General features: G+C 44.9%; 1 protein-coding gene and 1 non-coding gene across 2 annotated transcripts in view; one reads left to right on the top strand and one right to left on the bottom strand.

Annotated features, from left to right (window-relative positions):
• The window catches only part of LOC126259316 (titin homolog), a 951,541-nt gene that overhangs the window by 25,351 nt on the left and 908,428 nt on the right, over positions 1–17,762 (top strand). Inside the window, exon 5 of the mRNA XM_049955994.1 lies at positions 11,718–11,909. Coding sequence (XP_049811951.1) covers positions 11,718–11,909 — 192 coding nt within the window. The remainder of the gene's footprint in view (positions 1–11,717; positions 11,910–17,762) is intronic.
• Trnal-caa (transfer RNA leucine (anticodon CAA)) lies at positions 15,931–16,005 on the bottom strand. Its single transcript has one exon. It is a non-coding gene; the product is annotated as a tRNA-Leu (tRNA).

Below are 17,762 nucleotides of genomic sequence, written 5' to 3'. Positions count from 1 at the left end.
AACCTGTCACACCATTGATTTAAGAACTATAATAGCAACGTGATTATTTATTGGGGTGTGCACTCACATTCACCAGTATTTCACTAATCACTGTGACTCGAACACTAGCCTCCAAACTATGGCTACAAGGCTGTATAAATCACAGAAATGCTTTTTCTTTCAGTCGTTTGGGAAGTCAGTATTTTACTCTTTGTGTGTTTCTTTCCCCTCCTGTCTTCACATACTTAAAGTCCTGTGGTTTTCTGGTTCTTCGTACACACTCACAAATTGTATTGATATTTTTGTTGACAACAGGCTCGATCAGCGTGTGAATGAGGATATTTTCATGGCTGGAATATTCCTGGTATGGCTGCAAGCCCATCCACATGAGCAGGCCTTCATAATTGCACCTGAAAATTTCCCACCTTAAATGTAGCCAGTAAATTCCTAATTTCCTCGCCATTTTTAGAAAGTATTAGTGTCATTGCTCCTTGGTTTTCAGAAAGTTAGCTGTCAAATTTGGAAGTTAATGTACGTGAAAATACAAAAGCTTCTAATAAAACTTTTGAAGATGATGATCCACATGTTCTACTAACAGACATATCAAGGTACAACTCATGTCCCGCCGTCACGGCTTTACAGCCAGTATGGTTCTGGATCCCAGTTTCCACACGCATATTTAACCTGTCATGTCATTCTGAATCAGCACACTCTCTACTGTGAAATCAAGATTCATTCTGGTAAGTAGAATTTCACCAGCAGTCTACTTACCTACTACTATGCTAGCGCTCAGCATTTATCGACTGTGGAGCTCATATTCCGACCTCATGGTCTGTCCCTTGTAACTGCAGTCTTAAGCCTTTTCAATTATAGCAATAATGAGTCTTTGACAACTTCACTCTCCTATCACCGCCGGCCGGTGTGGCCGTGCGGTTCTAGGCGCCTCAGTCTGGAACCGCGTGACCGCTACGGTCGCAGGTTCGAATCCTGCCTCGGGCATGGATGTGTGTGATGTCCTTAGGTTAGTTAGGTTTAAGTAGTTCTAAGTTCTAGGGGACTGATGACCACAGATGTTAAGTCCCATAGTGCTCAGAGCCATTTTTGATCTCCCATCACCTCCTTGGTCCACTGAACAAATGTGTTGGATGTGCCCACATCTTTGGCTTAAAGATCGTACATTTTGCAAGCCATATGGCCTGTTCATCTTAAGTTTTCCGCCTCCATGTGATGTAAAAAGTTAAGTTTTCACATAATTTCTTGTAATGCTCAGTCTCTTCTTTACCAGACATATGTTTCTTCAGAAAAAAATGTTTGGTCAAACGTAGAAGTTGCTTGTGACCAGCCTTTGTGCCTCGTAAGTTCTCCTTTTCCTGTATGGTCGTTGGAACCATTATTGCATTATATGTCATTTCTTTAGTTTTAATGCAGACAGAACAACAGATCCTACCGTGGTTCACACCGAACTATGTTTCGGATGTTAACAACCTATGGTTTTATCTGCAGTTCTATGTTGTTTGTTTGTTCATTTGATGTATGTGTCTCAAGTCCTCTACCCCCTCCAGTCCCAAACAGCCCGGTTGCAGTGAGGCACTGTGAGGAACTCCTCTGGAAAGCACCGTTAGTTCGATCCACTCACACCGATTACCAGCTGAACTTTGCCAACATTGTGGGCTGCGTCCGTTACTGTTCCCACCGTCTCAACTTGAAACCCTGCCAGTGTTATGACGTCATCTAATCATGTTAAAATATAACTACGCTACCTGATGCAGCCACTTTTTCTCAAATACCTTTCCGGAGTACAACGTTAAACAATATGAGTAACTTAACGTCACTTTTTTCGAAAGCCCACCCTTTAATTAGTTTAACATCATAAGAGACTATAGCCCTAGTTTTATTGCCTGAAATTTTACTCTTTTGTGGCAAATCTGACCAAATGTAAGTAGATGCATCCGACTGGGATAATTGCAGTTTCAGTGAGGGAAGTACTTTCACAAATCGCAGGGCAGCAGACAGTAGTGAACCAAGGCAAACTGAAATTAGAATCCTCACTGCAGACTTCGTGCTTTTACTAACCACGTATGTGCCGGCCGGGATGGCCGAGCGGTTCTAGGCTCTACAGTCTGCAATCGCGCGACCACTACGGTCGCAGGTTCGAATCCTGCCTCGGGCATGGATGTGTGTGATGTCCTTAGGTTAGTTAGGTTTAAGTAGTTCTAAGTTCTAGGGGACTGATGACCACAACAGTTAAGTCCCATAGTGCTCAGAGCCATTTGAACCATTTTTGATAATAAATTCGTAATATTACAACTACACCAGACGTAATAAGCAATATTCATGTACAAGATAACATGTTTCATGTGCAGATACAGTTCCACGGACCATATGGCTTTATATTTCCACATGTACATTAGACAAAAGAAAATCACAGCATATTATCATTTATTCCTGAAACATTGTCTTACGAGTGGAAGACTATTGTGATAAGTCACTTGAAGCTATACATGAGTGAATGAAAATGAATGAAAGGTGTAAGAGCAAATGAAGACCTAACATTCATCAAGCCAAATATGTCACGGACAGAAATCTGATCTGATCTAAAAGCCCACGTAATGTACAATGACGCAAATGTAGTGCAAATGTGCAAAGCCAGGAACAATTCCACTATAATCCCGAACGAAGTCGGGCGAATGTGCACATTTGACTATCACAAGGCATAGCGTCTGCAGTACGAGGAAAATCGGGACGCCCAGTCTTCACAGCAGCAGGAAGGAACAATTCTGCCACTTTGCGTTCTTAATGACCGGCGCTAGTCGAACATCACATGACAGATTTTCCACCCAGAGAAGTATTGCTCTTGCAGCTCTTTGGGTCTGACCAGTGATTCATAGTGGATACGAATGCTGAGCCAGAAAGGTATTTTGCTATAGCAGGCGACTTTCAAAGTGGATATGATTTCCATTGTTCTGATGTTTCCTCCTCTGTACACATCGAACGGACGAGGATGTACAATTATTCCTATAACCTTTGTAGTCCCACCTCGAACGTATTTTTAGTAATTCTGTCCTTCCGTGGAGTTTCTATATTTTCAAACATTCTGGTTACTGGTCTCACCCTTCTCAAACACTTTAACACCATGCCTATTTTCCGTGCCGCAAATAGAGAAAATCGTTTCGTGCCTAGTATTCCGCCCTCACTCTGGTGAGCCTTTATCACCCATCCATAGTCAGCGGCTATCTCCTGCATCCATTCGCTATCAGGTTTACGTTCTGAAACATTTGGGTGTTACCGTCCTTCTCATTAGGTTCTACTATAGCCTATTTCATAACCATCAAGGTCTTCCTCTTCTCGGTCCATAATATCCTGGATGTACGTTCGCTCCTCTTCATTCTCGAATGCTTCCCTTTCACGCTCACACTATCTTGCAAGAAAATTCCCTTGTTTTTCTTTTATCTTCCGCTGCTGGTGGCTGGTCTGGTTACAGCCATCATTGTATTCGTTATCTAATTCAAGAAGGTGAATTGTGTTCTCGGGAGACACTGCGCAAAGCGGTGCTTATCCAGCAGAAGGGAGCCGATCACGTAACGCTTCCAAGGAGGTGAACGTACGATCTCTACCTGGAGTGACGGTAGCACAGTAGCGCTGAAGAGCTGGCCGAAAGCGCAGAAATTTCACACGAAGGGAATACGGTTTTTAACGAGAATTTACATGCGTAAAAGTATCCGACAAGGGAAGCCTTTATAACGATAAAATTTTAATTGACATATCTCGCATAATCTTTCAGTCTAAAGTCAATAAACAATTGAATGTGTGAATGGATTATGAAGCAGCTGACAGTGGCCAGCGTTACATGATCGAAGTGATAGTAAATCGACACCTCGTCCTTAAAATGGTCGCAAAATTTTGGCCATAAAGTGAAAAGTTTGTAACAAGTTTTCGTTAATTTCTGCTATGTAATGTTCAAACTTAAGTTGTATTACTTACTGTGAAACACGGTCCAAGTTCTTTACTGTTATTTTCTGCATAGCCTCTGAAAACTGCAATGAATCTAACTTCTCCGACTGTCTGCCCATAGTTATATCCCAAATGCCATAGAGCGGCTGTGTCAAGTCTGTATCATTCTGTTTCTGAAACAACCAGTCTGACAGCTCCCACCTTGGAGAAACTTATCATGTTTAATTTCCTACACCAAATTATGTCCCACTGTTCGTCCCCAGGTGTGGGGGAGGGTGAGTGGAGCAGGTTTGGGGGGGGGGGGGGTGGACGATATCAGTCGTTGTCGTTCCTGAGATTTGATTAGAGGCTTTCGGCTAATAGGAATGTCCCCCAGCTGCATTACGGACTCTGTACAATAAAAGTTCAGCAGTGCGCTCCAGTCTCGTACTTCTGAGGCAGCAGGATTATTTTCTCAGAGCTCTCTCCATCACAGCAGTCTGGCTCGCTATATCTGTAGAGTGCTCCGTGTTGCACAACTCCTCCAGCAAGGCCTGTCCAGCTCTGTTAGCCCTGCGTTAACTGGCAGCATAGCCCTCTACTTCACTGAAGCACACAGATCCTTCCGTCCAGACCTGAAGAAGCGTTCGATAAGGTAGTGTCCCTGTGAGTTCTAAATTTCAGTTGTGGCCAATATTATAATGAACGTTATTGTGCAAGGGTTACTAAGCCACTGTGAAGTTGTGTTAAATGTTTTAAGACGCTCACGATAAAGATTATAGTATTCTGCTACAATTGTGATTAAGAAAGTATTTATTCAGCAATTAGAAGTTGCGCAGAAACGTTCGATTGTTCGCTTTAATGCTGCACAAGCAGTCTGCCAAATGGTACTAAGCTGCCTGACGACAATTTGATGCCAGACTCAACCACGAACTTGGAGAAGCAATGTTAACTGTCGACTATTTCCTGAAAGCAACACGCTATTAACACTCACGACATTTTGCAAAGAGAGACTAGTGACCGCCAGCGGATTGTAATGTTGCTAAAGAAACAGACGAAGAGCGAGTGCGTCAACACCAGGGCCCCAGTGAGCCCTCGTACCAAGTACCGTACTAACTCAACAATAAGACCCCACCGCACACAAGCTGCCCGCCAAAATTTCGAGGAAGAAATAAAACCAAATATTTTGCGTGAAAATAAGCCGTACACTGATTGAGAGGAGAAAAATTACCAGAAATTTACTTGTACGAGGGGCGTTTGAAAAGTCCGTGCAAACATAAAAACTACTTACGTATTTGGGGTAAGCCTTTTTTATTTTTCGACGTAGACTCCTTTTAGACTTATACACTTCGTCCAACGCTCTTATAATTTGTTGATCCCTCCCGAATAATAGGAATTGTCCAAGTTTGCAAAATAGTTATTAGTTTCTGGTATCACCTCTTCGTCTGAATAAAATCTTTGTCCCGCCAGCCATTTCTTCAAATTGGAGAACAGATAGTAGTCCGAGGGAGCCAAGTCTGGAGAATAGGGGGGGGGGGGGGGATGTGAAACGAGTTGGAATCCTATTTCCAGTAATTTTGCGACCACAACTGCTGAGGTGTGTGCTGCTGCATTATCGGCGGCGTTTTTCTTGCAGCTCGGTTTTCAAACGGTCCAATAACGATGAATAATATGCACCTATAACAGTTTTACCCTTTTCCAGATAGTCGATGAGGATTATCTCTTGCGAATCCCAAAACACAGTCGCCATAACCTTTCCGGCCGAAGGAATGGTCTTCGCCTTTTTTGATGCAGATTCTTCCTTAGTAACCCATTCTTTAGATTGTTGTTTGGTCTCAGAAGTATAGTAATGTATCCATGTTTCATCCGCAGTGACGAAATTACGCCTAAAGCCCTGCGGATTCTTCCTAAACAACTGCAAACCACCCTTGCAACACTTCACACGATTCCATTTTTGATCAAGCGCGAGCAATCGCGGAACCCATCTTGCGGACAGCTTTGTCATGTCCAAATGTTTATGCAAAATATTATGTACCCGTTCATTCGAGATAAGTACAGCACTAGCAATCTCATGCACTCTTCTGTCATCCATCACCATTTCATGGATTTTATCAATGATTTCTGGAGTCGTAACCTCCACAGAGCGTCGAGAACGTTCAGCATCACTTGCGCCCATATGGCCATTCCGAAAATTTTGAAACCACTATATAAAACTGTTCTAATGGAAGCCGCAGTGTCACCGTAATGTTTATCAAGCTTCTCTTTAGTCTCCTGAGGCGTTTTGCCTTTCATAAAGTAATGTTTAATGACCACACGAAATTCTTTTTCGTCCATTTTTTGACAATCACTCGACTTCCTTGATTCACACGAATGCCAAACACAAAGAAATAGACCAATATGACTGAAACTTGGTGTGCGTTCTTTCCAAAGATGCTACTAACTAAACACGACCTCGATAACGCGCCGGTGGTGCCATCACTCGGACTTTGGACGCACCTTTCAATCGTCCCTCGTAATTACTTGTAAGATGTAGGTATGTGCCGTAAACATTTGTTCTAACTTACGATGCCATACCTTGCCACCTAACATACTGGTACCACGTTTTGCCTCATTCACTGTCATCGCTATCAGTACTGGTGTTCACCTCATCAGTTTCACTCCCATGATTTTCTTCATTCTCTTCATGCAGTACGTCATCGTCGTTGCAATCCAACGCATTCGATAAGCAGCATTTCTGGAACCCCTCGATGATGGATTCTGACAGCAGGGAGGGCCATGAAGCAAGAATACACTCGCACAGAGAGGTGACTGATGGCTTCTTGATCTTACCAGGTGGTATAATGGCACGGTCGTCCTCCAGGAAACAGTCAGAATGCATTTTTCGGAGGTTGTTCTTGACCAGCTTATTTAAGACCACACCTAGCACCTGCAGTTTTGAAACCATTCCTCCCTGTATTACGACAAGAATTGCCTTTTGTGCACCAAGTTTATCTTTTACTTCAGCAATTAGGTAACGCATAAAAGCATCCAAATCTAGTATGGCTCTTTTAGCAAGCAGTGCCACAGTTCTGCGATTCGAAACGGTAGGTAGCTGTTCGAAAAAAAAAATCAGGTACACTGTCATGCAGGAATTATTAAGGCCTTAGAAAAGTTATCTTTGTCACAATTTTTCTCTTCAGTATGACACATGGGGTTACTTTCCCCACCATCGGCTGTAACAGTTAACACATCGTCTGTAACAGCTAACATCGTATTTCTTCTTTTTCTAATTGGTGGCCCCTCTTAATGGGATATGGCTCTGAGCACTATGCGACTTAACTTCTGAGGTCATCAGTCCCCTAGAACTTAGAACTAATTAAACCTAACTAACCTAAGGACATCACACACATCCAGGCCCGAGGGAGGATTCGAACCTGCGACCGTAGCGGTCGCTCGGGTCCAGACTGTACGGTCTAGAACCCACGGCCACTTCGGCCGGCTCTTAATGGGATACTTTTTGCCCTTTTATTTCTACTGCCGTATTTCTCGGCATGCCATAAAATACTGGCGTTTCTTCAGAACTGCGTCTGATGAAAAGAGTGTCGGTGACACGTTCGCAGCTGGATGACTTGCCGCTGCAAGTTAAGCAGTTCGTCCTCGAAGTCTGCTTGCACTCTGTGCTAGGGAGGCATTCTCCAGGAGTGAAAGCGCTCTCTGCCCATAAACGACGACACCAGCCAACATTCGCACTCAACTGTCCCTGTGGCAAGTTTAAGATTTCCATGGTCATAAGGTGAATTGTTTCATGTGAGATAGGCATCCCATCTTTCCTCTTATCTAATTCACAGGAAAGAACCTTAGTTTCAAGTTCCGGATATTTGCCACATTTCGGTCCCCTGGATAATTTTCACGTCGAAACTCCGTTCTTCCATTTCTCTTCTGAAGTAACGCGACTTCGGGCATTAGATTCATCCAGTCCGTACTTTCTTCTGGCGTGTCTGTTCGTTACGGCTTTGGCATAACGCACAACCACAAGTTTAAAGCTTGCATCGTAACTGTGTCGAATCCCTTGGCTTCAAGATGCTTTTCGTTCAAAATTGTCGTTCATGTCGACATAAATCGGGCTTTCCGACCAGTACCCAACTGAAACTGACTTACAAGCTAACGAAACAATGTTGGTAGACATACACAATATTAACGCCAATAAAATACCGGTAAAGGTTTGCATTGTTATGTAAAAAATGTCTTGCTGGCAGTTTTCGGTTACATACACTAGTTGCGATATTGGAGATAAGCATAATTTCTTTACAGCAAGGGTATGTAAAACGACAAGGTGTCAGATATAAGCCGCACCCTAACTTTTCGAGGGTGAAATTTGGGTAAAAAGTGCGTCTTACCTTCGAACCAATACTTTAGTCGCGCTGTGGTGAATAAGCAAGCAGTGTGGCTGGTCAGAGCAGCTGACGACTGTTGAGAGTACTGGCTGACAGCTGCTACCCGAGGCATTTGTCGGCAAATGTGATAGGGTGCCATTCCAATTCTAAGAAGAGTACAGTGCCATCAAAGGACGATTTCGGGCTTTATTGTTTCCGTTTAACCACTGGCGTCTGCTGTGTAAGAGCACAAGAGCACGTGAACATCGTAACTTTTGACACCTTGGTGATTTATTGGTTACTTTTCTTTGAATGCTGTTAAACGTAATGTAGATGCAGTAATCTGAAATACACGGCAGTAAATCTACCGCCATGTGCTACATATTGCTCCACTACACTTGGTGAAAGTTGGCATAGGGTCGTGGGCACACCTTCACTTGTGCACATCTGCACACGCGTAGCTGGCGTGACTAAATTGCCTTATGGAACAAATACACATAAATCTGATAAACAATGTGCACAGTTCATGGCGTGCGCTGCTACCACTCCATAGATGTTCAAGTGAGTACCACCAGATGGCAGGACACTGCGCCAGACTTTTATCCACATTCGCCATGAACCACGCTAGGTGGTACCACACTCGCCAGAATTCACAAACTACCGGTATATACTAAAATTAGATCGGATATCAGGATATGTTATAGTAATACTGAGAGAAAAACATATTTTATGGGATTCTGGGCCGGCCGGACTGGCCGAGCGGTTCTAGGCGCTACAGTCTGGAGCCGCGCGACCGCTACGATCGCAGGTTCGAATCCTGCCTCGGGCATGGATGTGTGTGATGTCCTTAGGTTAGTTAGGTTTAAGTAGTTCTAAGGTCTAGGGGACTGGTGACCTCAGATGTTAAGTCCCATAGTGCTCAGAGCCGTTTTGGGATTCTGAATGAGATATAGTACATAAGGTTTTGGATTTTATCGTAGAGTAATCCATTTGAGGCGCTGAAAACCATAAAGCACATCATCGTGGACTGTGAAATTGTAGCATTTATTCGTGCTTCTGACATCCGTTGGTCTTGCGGTTTATGTGCACTGTAGACCCACATTGTACATATATATTTGAACATTCACGATATTTTGGCCCTTAAGGCTCTCAACGCCTCATATTTATTCTAGACAAGTGACCTTGCTGGTAGACAGTGCTTCTTTAATTTAATCATATCCGCAAACGGCAGTTTGTGTTTGGAGTTTGTTGTCCACTGTACAGGAATTGGCTTTCCTGTGTAGTGTCAACATGAGCTCTGTTGAACCTGTATTAAGAGCTAACAGAAAAGAAAATTACGAGGAAAAGTTAGCTGCAAAGAAACTAGGGCATTCCAGACCAGTTTCGTTGTCTGAGAAAGTGACGAAATCAAATACTGTGACTACAAGCGAACATTTAACAAAAAATTGTGTATAATAAGCATTAAGTCGTTGTGTGGGTGCAACGCAAGAATGCCTGATGATCAGCCCAGAAGTTAATTCGTTAACTAATACGTGAATTAGGGATATTGTATATTTATGCTAAAATATAAAGAAAACACGAAAACTCTTACACAAAAATGCGAAACGGACAGTAGAGAAATCTTAAACATTACTTCGTTCTTGCCATAAACTATATTTAATTATGTACAAAACAACGAAACTCTACTAAAAGAGTTCTTCCTTTCTTCTTCTTCTTCTATCTATATCCGGATCCCTCTCCAGGTACTGCCAAGTCCTCTCCATTTGGCCGGTCCTCCCACTACTTTTCTTCCTCCACTTGCTGCCAGGTCACACCCATTTTCCGCCGTGTTCTTCGACGCCCTCTAGGTCCTTAGTTCTTCCATAATTTTGGGGAGTCTCTGCCCATGCATCCTCTTAACATGCCCATACCATCTTAATCTCTTTTTTTTCAATTTCTTCTCTCATACGTTCTTGTTTAAGGTCCTTACTAATCTCTACATTCATTACTCTGTCCATTCTTGTTTTTCCCTTAACTGCTCTGAGAAATTTCATTTCCCCTGCTTGCAGTCTGCTCCAGTTCCTTTCTGTCATTGTCCATGTGTCTCCACCATAGGTGACATTAGGGAAGTAATAATTCTTATACATAAGGAGTTTTGCCTTTTCTGAAACTTGCTTATTCCAAATCAGGTGTTTTATTGTATGGTAGAAACTGCCTCCCTTCTGTAACCTCATATTAATTTCGTTATTTATTCTTCCATACGCAGATATTTCACTCCCAAAATAAGTGAAACTTTCTACCACTTTGAGGGGTTCTCCATTCAAGGTCATATTTCCGTTGATCCCTTTCTCTCTTCCAAAGTCCGCAGCTTGTGGTCGTGCGGTAGAGTTCTCGCTTCCCGCGCCCGGGTTCGATTGCCGGCGGGGTCAGGCATTTTCTCTGCCTCGTGATGACTGGGTGTTGTGTGATGGCCTTAGGTTAGTTAGGTTTAAGTAGTTCTAAGTTCTAGGGGACTGATGACCATAGATGTTAAGTCCCATCGTGCTCAGAGCCATTTGAACCAATTTCTCTTACAAATACCATTACTTCACTCTTATCTTTATTTATTTTTAATCCACACCTTTTCATTACTTCCTTCCACGCATCAAGTTGTAACCGTACATCTACCTCTTGATCACCCCATATTACCGCAGCATCTGCAAAAATCATCTTCTTGTCTTTTCTTTTTACTATATCTATAACTGCCCTATTCAATCCTTCCATCACAACATTAAAATGTGCAGGAAGTAGAATACTTCCTTGCTTAAATCCTTGTCTTATTTCGAAGTATTCAGTGTTCCCCAATAGTGTTCTAATTCTACAATTGTTTCCTCTGTACAGTGTCCTTACTACATTAATGTATCCATCTTCTATATCTATCTTCTTCATTTCTTCCCAGAGTCTTTCCGTGTTAACTGAGTCATATGCCTTTTCTATGTCTACAAAAACCATTATCACCCTTTTGTTATACTCCATCAGATATAAAATATCAGGTCGATCGAGGTTCTTCCTTTCCTAAACCCATGCTGTTCTTCACTCAGCTCCTTTTCTATCTTTTCACTTATTCGATTTAGTAAAATTCTTTCAAAAATCTTGGTTGTATGACTCTTATTATTATTATTATTATTATTATTATTATTATTATTATTGACAGCGGCTGAAGTTGTATAAATATGTTGATGAGTATAAGTGTTATACAGCAGGTGCTATTAATTTCGCACTTCATATTTATCTGAATATAAAAATTTGTGAACACCCAGAATGTATATCTACGAGCCGCCACTGCGTTTAACGAAATGCTTCTACCTCTTGCGTGGCACGTACGTCGAAAATGCCTGTTGTCAGAGAAGTCTTAATCACTTTGTAATTTTTCCAGACGGTATTGTTACGGAGTGGTTGAAGTGGGACTGAGCGGCCGGGCGGCTTTTGTTCCCGCAGGGCTCGTACGAGTACGGCCGGCAGCTGGTGCAGGCGGCGCTGGCGCTGCGCCAGTGCTGCCGCCTGGCGACGGCGCCCAACGAGCAGCTGAGCGCCGCGCTGGACGCGGCGTGGCGCCGCCTCGACGCCGCCGCCCAGGAGCACGTGACGCGCCTGCGCGTCTCCGCCGTCTTCCACCGCAGCGTCGACCAGGTGCGGCTCTGGCTCTGGCGTGCACTCACTCCTAACAGACGAACCAGCCGTTACAGGCACCACCACACTCCAGTACCGTGAGGTGAAAAAAGTCACGTCATACCACCTGATACCGTGTCGGGCCTCCTTCTGCCTGGCGTAGTACAGCAACTCAGCAACAAGTCATTGGAAGCCCCCTGCAAAAATATCCAGGCAACTGCCTCTATTGCCGTTCATAATTGCGGAACTACAGGGTGTTTCAAAAATGACCGGTATATTTGAAACGGCAATAAAAACTAAACGAGCAGCGATAGAAATACACCGTTTGTTGCAATATGCTTGGGACAACAGTACATTTTCAGGCGGACAAACTTTCGAAATTACAGTAGTTACAATTTTCAACAACAGATGGCGCTGCAAGTGATGTGAAAGATACAGAAGACAACGCAGTCTGTGGGTGCGCCATTCTGTACGTCGTCTTTCTGCCGTAAGCGTGTGCTGTTCACAACGTGCAAGTGTGCTGTAGACAACATGGTTTATTCCTTAGAACAGAGGATTTTTCTGGTGTTGGAATTCCACCGCCTAGAACACAGTGTTGTTGCAACAAGACGAAGTTTTCAACGGAGGTTTAATGTAACCAAAGGACCGAAAAGCGATACAATAAAGGATCTGTTTGAAAAAATTCAACGGACTGGGAACGTGACGGATGAACGTGCTGGAAAGGTAGGGCGACCGCGTACGGCAACCACAGAGGGCAACGCGCAGCTAGTGCAGCAGGTGATCCAACAGCGTCCTCGGGTTCCCGTTCGCCATGTTGCAGCTGCGGTCCAAATGACGCCAACGTCCACGTATCGTCTCATGCGCCAGAGTTTACACCTCTATCCATACAAAATTCAAACGCGGCAACCCCTCAGCGCCGCTACCATTGCTGCACGAGAGACATTCGCTAACGATATAGTGCACAGGATTGATGACGGCGATATGCATGTGGGCAGCATTTGGTTTACTGACGAAGCTTATTTTTACCTGGACGGCTTCGTCAATAAACAGAACTGGCGCATATGTGGAACCGAAAAGCCCCATGTTGCAGTCCCATCGGCCCTGCATCCTCAAAAAGTACTGGTCTGGGCCGCCATTTCTTCCAAAGGAATCATTGGCCCAGTTTTCAGATCCGAAACGATTACTGCATCACGCTATCTGGACATTCTTCGTGAATTTGTGGCGGTACAAACTGCCTTAGACGACACTGCGAACACCTCGTGGTTTATGCAAGATGGTGCCCGGCCACATCGCACGGCCGACGTCTTTAATATCCTGAATGAATATTTCGATGATCGTGTGATTGCTTTGGGCTATCCGAAACATACAGGAGGCGGCGTGGATTGGCCTCCCTATTCGCCAGACATGAACCCCTGTGACTTCTTTCTGTGGGGACACTTGAAAGACCAGGTGTACCGCCAGAATCCAGGAACAATTGAACAGCTGAAGCAGTACATCTCATCTGCATGTGAAGCCATTCCGCCAGACACGTCGTCAAAGGTTTCGGGTAATTTCATTCAGAGACTACGCCATATTATTGCTACGCATGGTGGATATGTGTAAAATATCGTACTATAGAGTTTCCCAGACCGCAGCGCCATCTGTTGTTGAAAATTGTAACTACTGTAATTTCGAAAGTTTGTCTGCCTGAAAATGTACTGTTGTCCCAAGCATATTGCAACAAACGGTGTATTTCTATCGCTGCTCGTTTAGTTTTTATTGCCGTTTCAAATATACCGGTCATTTTTGAAACACCCTGTATTACCAGTCCAGGATTTTGTGCACGAACTGTCCTCTCGATTATATCCCATTAATGATCAGGTGATCTGGGTGGCCAAATCATTGACTTGAACTGTCCAGAATGTTCTTCAAACCAATCGCAAACAGCTGTGGCTCAGTAACGTGGCGCAATGTCGTCATTTGCCTGCAAATGGTCTCCGAGTACGCGAACATTACTGTTTCCAGTCAGTTATCGGTTCGGTTGGACCTAGCGGACCCAGTTCATTCCATGAAAACACAGGGAACACCATTATGGTACCACCACCAGCTTGCACAGTGCCTTGTTGACAACTTTCGTCCACGGCTTCGACGAATGTGCGCCGTGCTCGAACCACACCATCACCTCCGACCAGGCCACGGTTTTCCAGTACTCCAGCGTCCCACAGATCGGATCACGAGCCCAGGAGAGGTGCTGCAGGTGGTGTCGTGCTGTTAGCAAAGGCACTCGTGTCGCTCATCTGATGCCACACCCCGTTAACAGTGAACTTCGTCCCACTGTCCTCATAGACACGTTTGTCGAATGTACGTCCCTCATTGACTTCTGCGGTTACTTCACGCACTGTTGCTTCTCTGTTAGCACTGACAATTCCACGCCAACGCCGTTGCTCTCGGTCGTTAAATGAAGGCCGTCGGCGACTGCGTCGTCCATTCTGAGAGGTAATGCCTGAAATGTGGTACTAAATGGTCCAAATGGCTTAACAGCTATCGTCATCAGTCCCCAAGAACTTAGAACTACTTAAACCTAACTAACCTAAGGACATCACACAACACCCAGTCATCACGAGGCAGAGAAAATCCCTGACCCCGTCGGGAATCGAACCCGGGAACCCGGGCGCGGGAAGCGAGAACGCTACCGCACGACCACGAGCTGCGGACGAAATGTGGTACTCTCGGCAGACTTTTGAAACTGTGGATCTCGGAATATTAAATGATCTAACGATGTTCGAAATGGAATGACCCATGCGTCTACCTCCAACGACCATTCCGGGTTCAAAATCCGTTATTTATCGTCGTGCGGCTATAATCAAGCGGAATACCTCTTCAGATGAAACATCTGAGTAAAAATGACAGCTCCGCCAGTGTACTTCCCTCTTATACACAAATCAAAAACTTTTGCATCACCCCAGTTCCCAGGATCCCTGAAGATAGATGTTGACAGTGGATACTGTATCACAGACACAGTCCCTTTGACTGTTCAGAGATGTCACTAAACCCGCCCAAAGATGTAAACAACTATGCATGAGCAGCGCCTATTAGACGGAGGTGGTCCGACAGCCGATCAGTTCCACTCAATCCACCGGGAAGGAGGTACACAACTCGTGTTGTCTGTAGTTCAACAACGCCTAGATGGTCAATACCGCATTTCGATCGCATCCGCATTGTTTCGTGCAGCCACAGGACGTCGTGTTACCATTCAAACTGTGCGCAACAGGCTGCACGATGCGCAACTCCACTCCTGACGTTCATGGCGAGGTCCATCTTTGCAACGACACCATGCAACGCGGTACAGATTGGCCCAACAACATGCCGAATGTACAGCTCAGGTTTGGCATTCTATTCACCAATGAGTGTCGCATATGCCTTCAACCAGACAATCGTCGGAGACGCGTTTGGAGGCAACCCCGTTAGCTTGAACGCCTTAGACACACTGCCCAGCGAGTGCAGCAAGGTGGAGGTCCCCTGATGTTTTTGGGTGGCATTATGTGGGGCCGACGTACGCCGCTGGTGGTTATGGAAAGCACCGTAACGGCTGTATGATATGTGAATGCCATCCTCCGACCGATAATGCAACCGTAACGGTAGCATATTGGCGAGGCATTCGTCTCCATGGACGACAATTCGCGCCCCCATCGTGTACATCTTGTGAATGACTTCCCTCAGGACAACGACATCGCTCGGCTAGAGTGGCCAGCACGTTCTCCAGACATAAACCCATCGAACATGCCTGGGACAGATTGAAAAGGGGTGTTTATGGACGTTGTCACCCACCAACCACTCTGACGGATCTACGCCGAATTGTCGTTGAGGAGTGGGACAGTCTGGACCAACAGTGCCTTGACGAACTTGTGGATAGTATGCCACGACTAATACAGGGATGCATCAAGGCAAGAGGACGTGCAACGGGGTATTAGAGGTACCCATGTGTACAGCAATCTGGACCACCAACTCTGAAGGTCTCGCTGTATGGAGGTACAACAGGCAATGTATGGCAGATTAAAACTGTGTGCCCGACCGAGACTCGAACTCGGGACCTTTGCCTTTTGCGGGCAAGTGCTCTACCAACTGAGCTACCGAAGCACGACTCACGCCCGGTACTCACAGCCGTACTTCTGCCAGTACCTCGTCTCCTACCTTCCAAACTTTACAGAAGCTCTCCTGCGAACCTTGCAGAACTAGCACTCCTGAAAGAAAGGATATTGCGGAGATATGGCTTAGCCACAGCCTGAGGGATGTTTCCAGAATGAAGCTGTGAGGACGCGGCGTGAGTCGTGCTTCGGTAGCTCAGTTGGTAGAGCATTTGCCCGCGAAAGGCAAAGGTACCGAGTTCGAGTCTCGGTCGGGCACACAGTTTTAATCTGCCAGGAAGTTTCATATCAGCGCACACTCCGCTGCAGAGTGAAAATCTCATTCTGGAAACATCCCCCAGGCTGTGGCTAAGCCATGTCTCCGCAATATCCTTTCTTTCAGGAGTGCTAGTTCTGCAAGGTTCGCAGGAGAGCTTCTGTAAAGTTTGGAAGGTAGGAGACGAGGTACTGGCAGAAGTACGGCTGTGAGTACCGGGCGTGAGTCGTGCTTCGGTAGCTCAGTTGGTAGAGCACTTGCCCGCGAAAGGCAAAGGTCCCGAGTTCGAGTCTCGGTCGGGCACACAGTTTTAATCTGCCAGGAAGTTTCACATCAGCGCACACTCCGCTGCAGAGTGAAAATCTCATTCTGGAAACATCCCCCAGGCTGTGGCTAAGCCATGTCTCTACAGTATCCTTTCTTTCAGGAGTGCTAGTTCTGCAAGGTTCCCAGGAGAGCTTCTGTAAAGTTTGGAAGGTAGGAGACGAGATACTGGCAGAAGTAAAGTTGTGAGGACCGAGCGTGAGTCGTGCTTCGGTAGCTCAGGGGTAGAGCACTTGCCCGCGAAAGGCAAAGGTCCCGAGTTCGAGTCTCGGTCGGGCACACAGTTTTAATCTGCCAGGAAGTTTCATATCAGCGCACACTCCGCTGCAGAGTGAAAATCTCATTCTGGAGGCAATGTATGGTTTTCAGGAGCAATAAAAAGGGTTGGAAATGATGTTTATGTTGATCAATTTTCTGTACAGGTTTCGGAACTCTGGGAACCGAGGTGATGCAAATTTTTTTTTGATATGTGTACCTTGTGTACATGATACTACCGCCATCTGTATATGTGCAACCGCTATCCCGCAAGTTCTGTGACCTCAATGTCTGTAGGCATTATGAACTGTTCTGGCCTCACACAGGTTTTATTTCAATTACCCTTCCTCGTATTCCTAGTTGTGAAATGTCAAAATCCTTATAGAGAGTAAATAACGGCCACTGGGCAAGACCATGTGAACACTCTTTAGATTGTTTCCTGTGGATACTTCACCAGTTAGACTGTGGTATCTTTGCTCATGTTGTGTATCGCTTTTTCCTACTACCATTGATTCTTTGCACCATATATATCTCAAATACGTTTCCAAATTTTTTAACATTGTTTTACCTTATATCTTCTCTTACGCAGAGACTAGGGTTCCATCTCAGGTCCTACCTTCCTCTTCTACTGTATACCTTCACAGTAAGATCTTGTGCCGCTATTTTTCTGTCTTTTATTATACGGGGTGAAACACCGACAAAATTTAGAGGTTGTTAAGCGCTATATTTTGGTACAAAGGGCCTGTGGTCTCCAGTCACTCGTTACAGATTAATACATTATCTTTTATTTATTAACTATATTCATCTTTCTGTCTATACCACGCTGATAATACCTGTAAAAGACTACAAATGTCGATGGCATTCAGTATATTTAGTATCTTGCTTGGAAACATAACCTGTCCATTCCCTCTCGGC

Source organism: Schistocerca nitens, chromosome 5 (genome assembly GCF_023898315.1).
Source record: "Schistocerca nitens isolate TAMUIC-IGC-003100 chromosome 5, iqSchNite1.1, whole genome shotgun sequence".
Lineage (NCBI taxonomy): Eukaryota > Metazoa > Arthropoda > Insecta > Orthoptera > Acrididae > Schistocerca > Schistocerca nitens.
The sequence above is the reverse complement of the archived record's forward strand: the minus strand, read 5'-3'. Positions and strand labels throughout refer to the sequence as shown.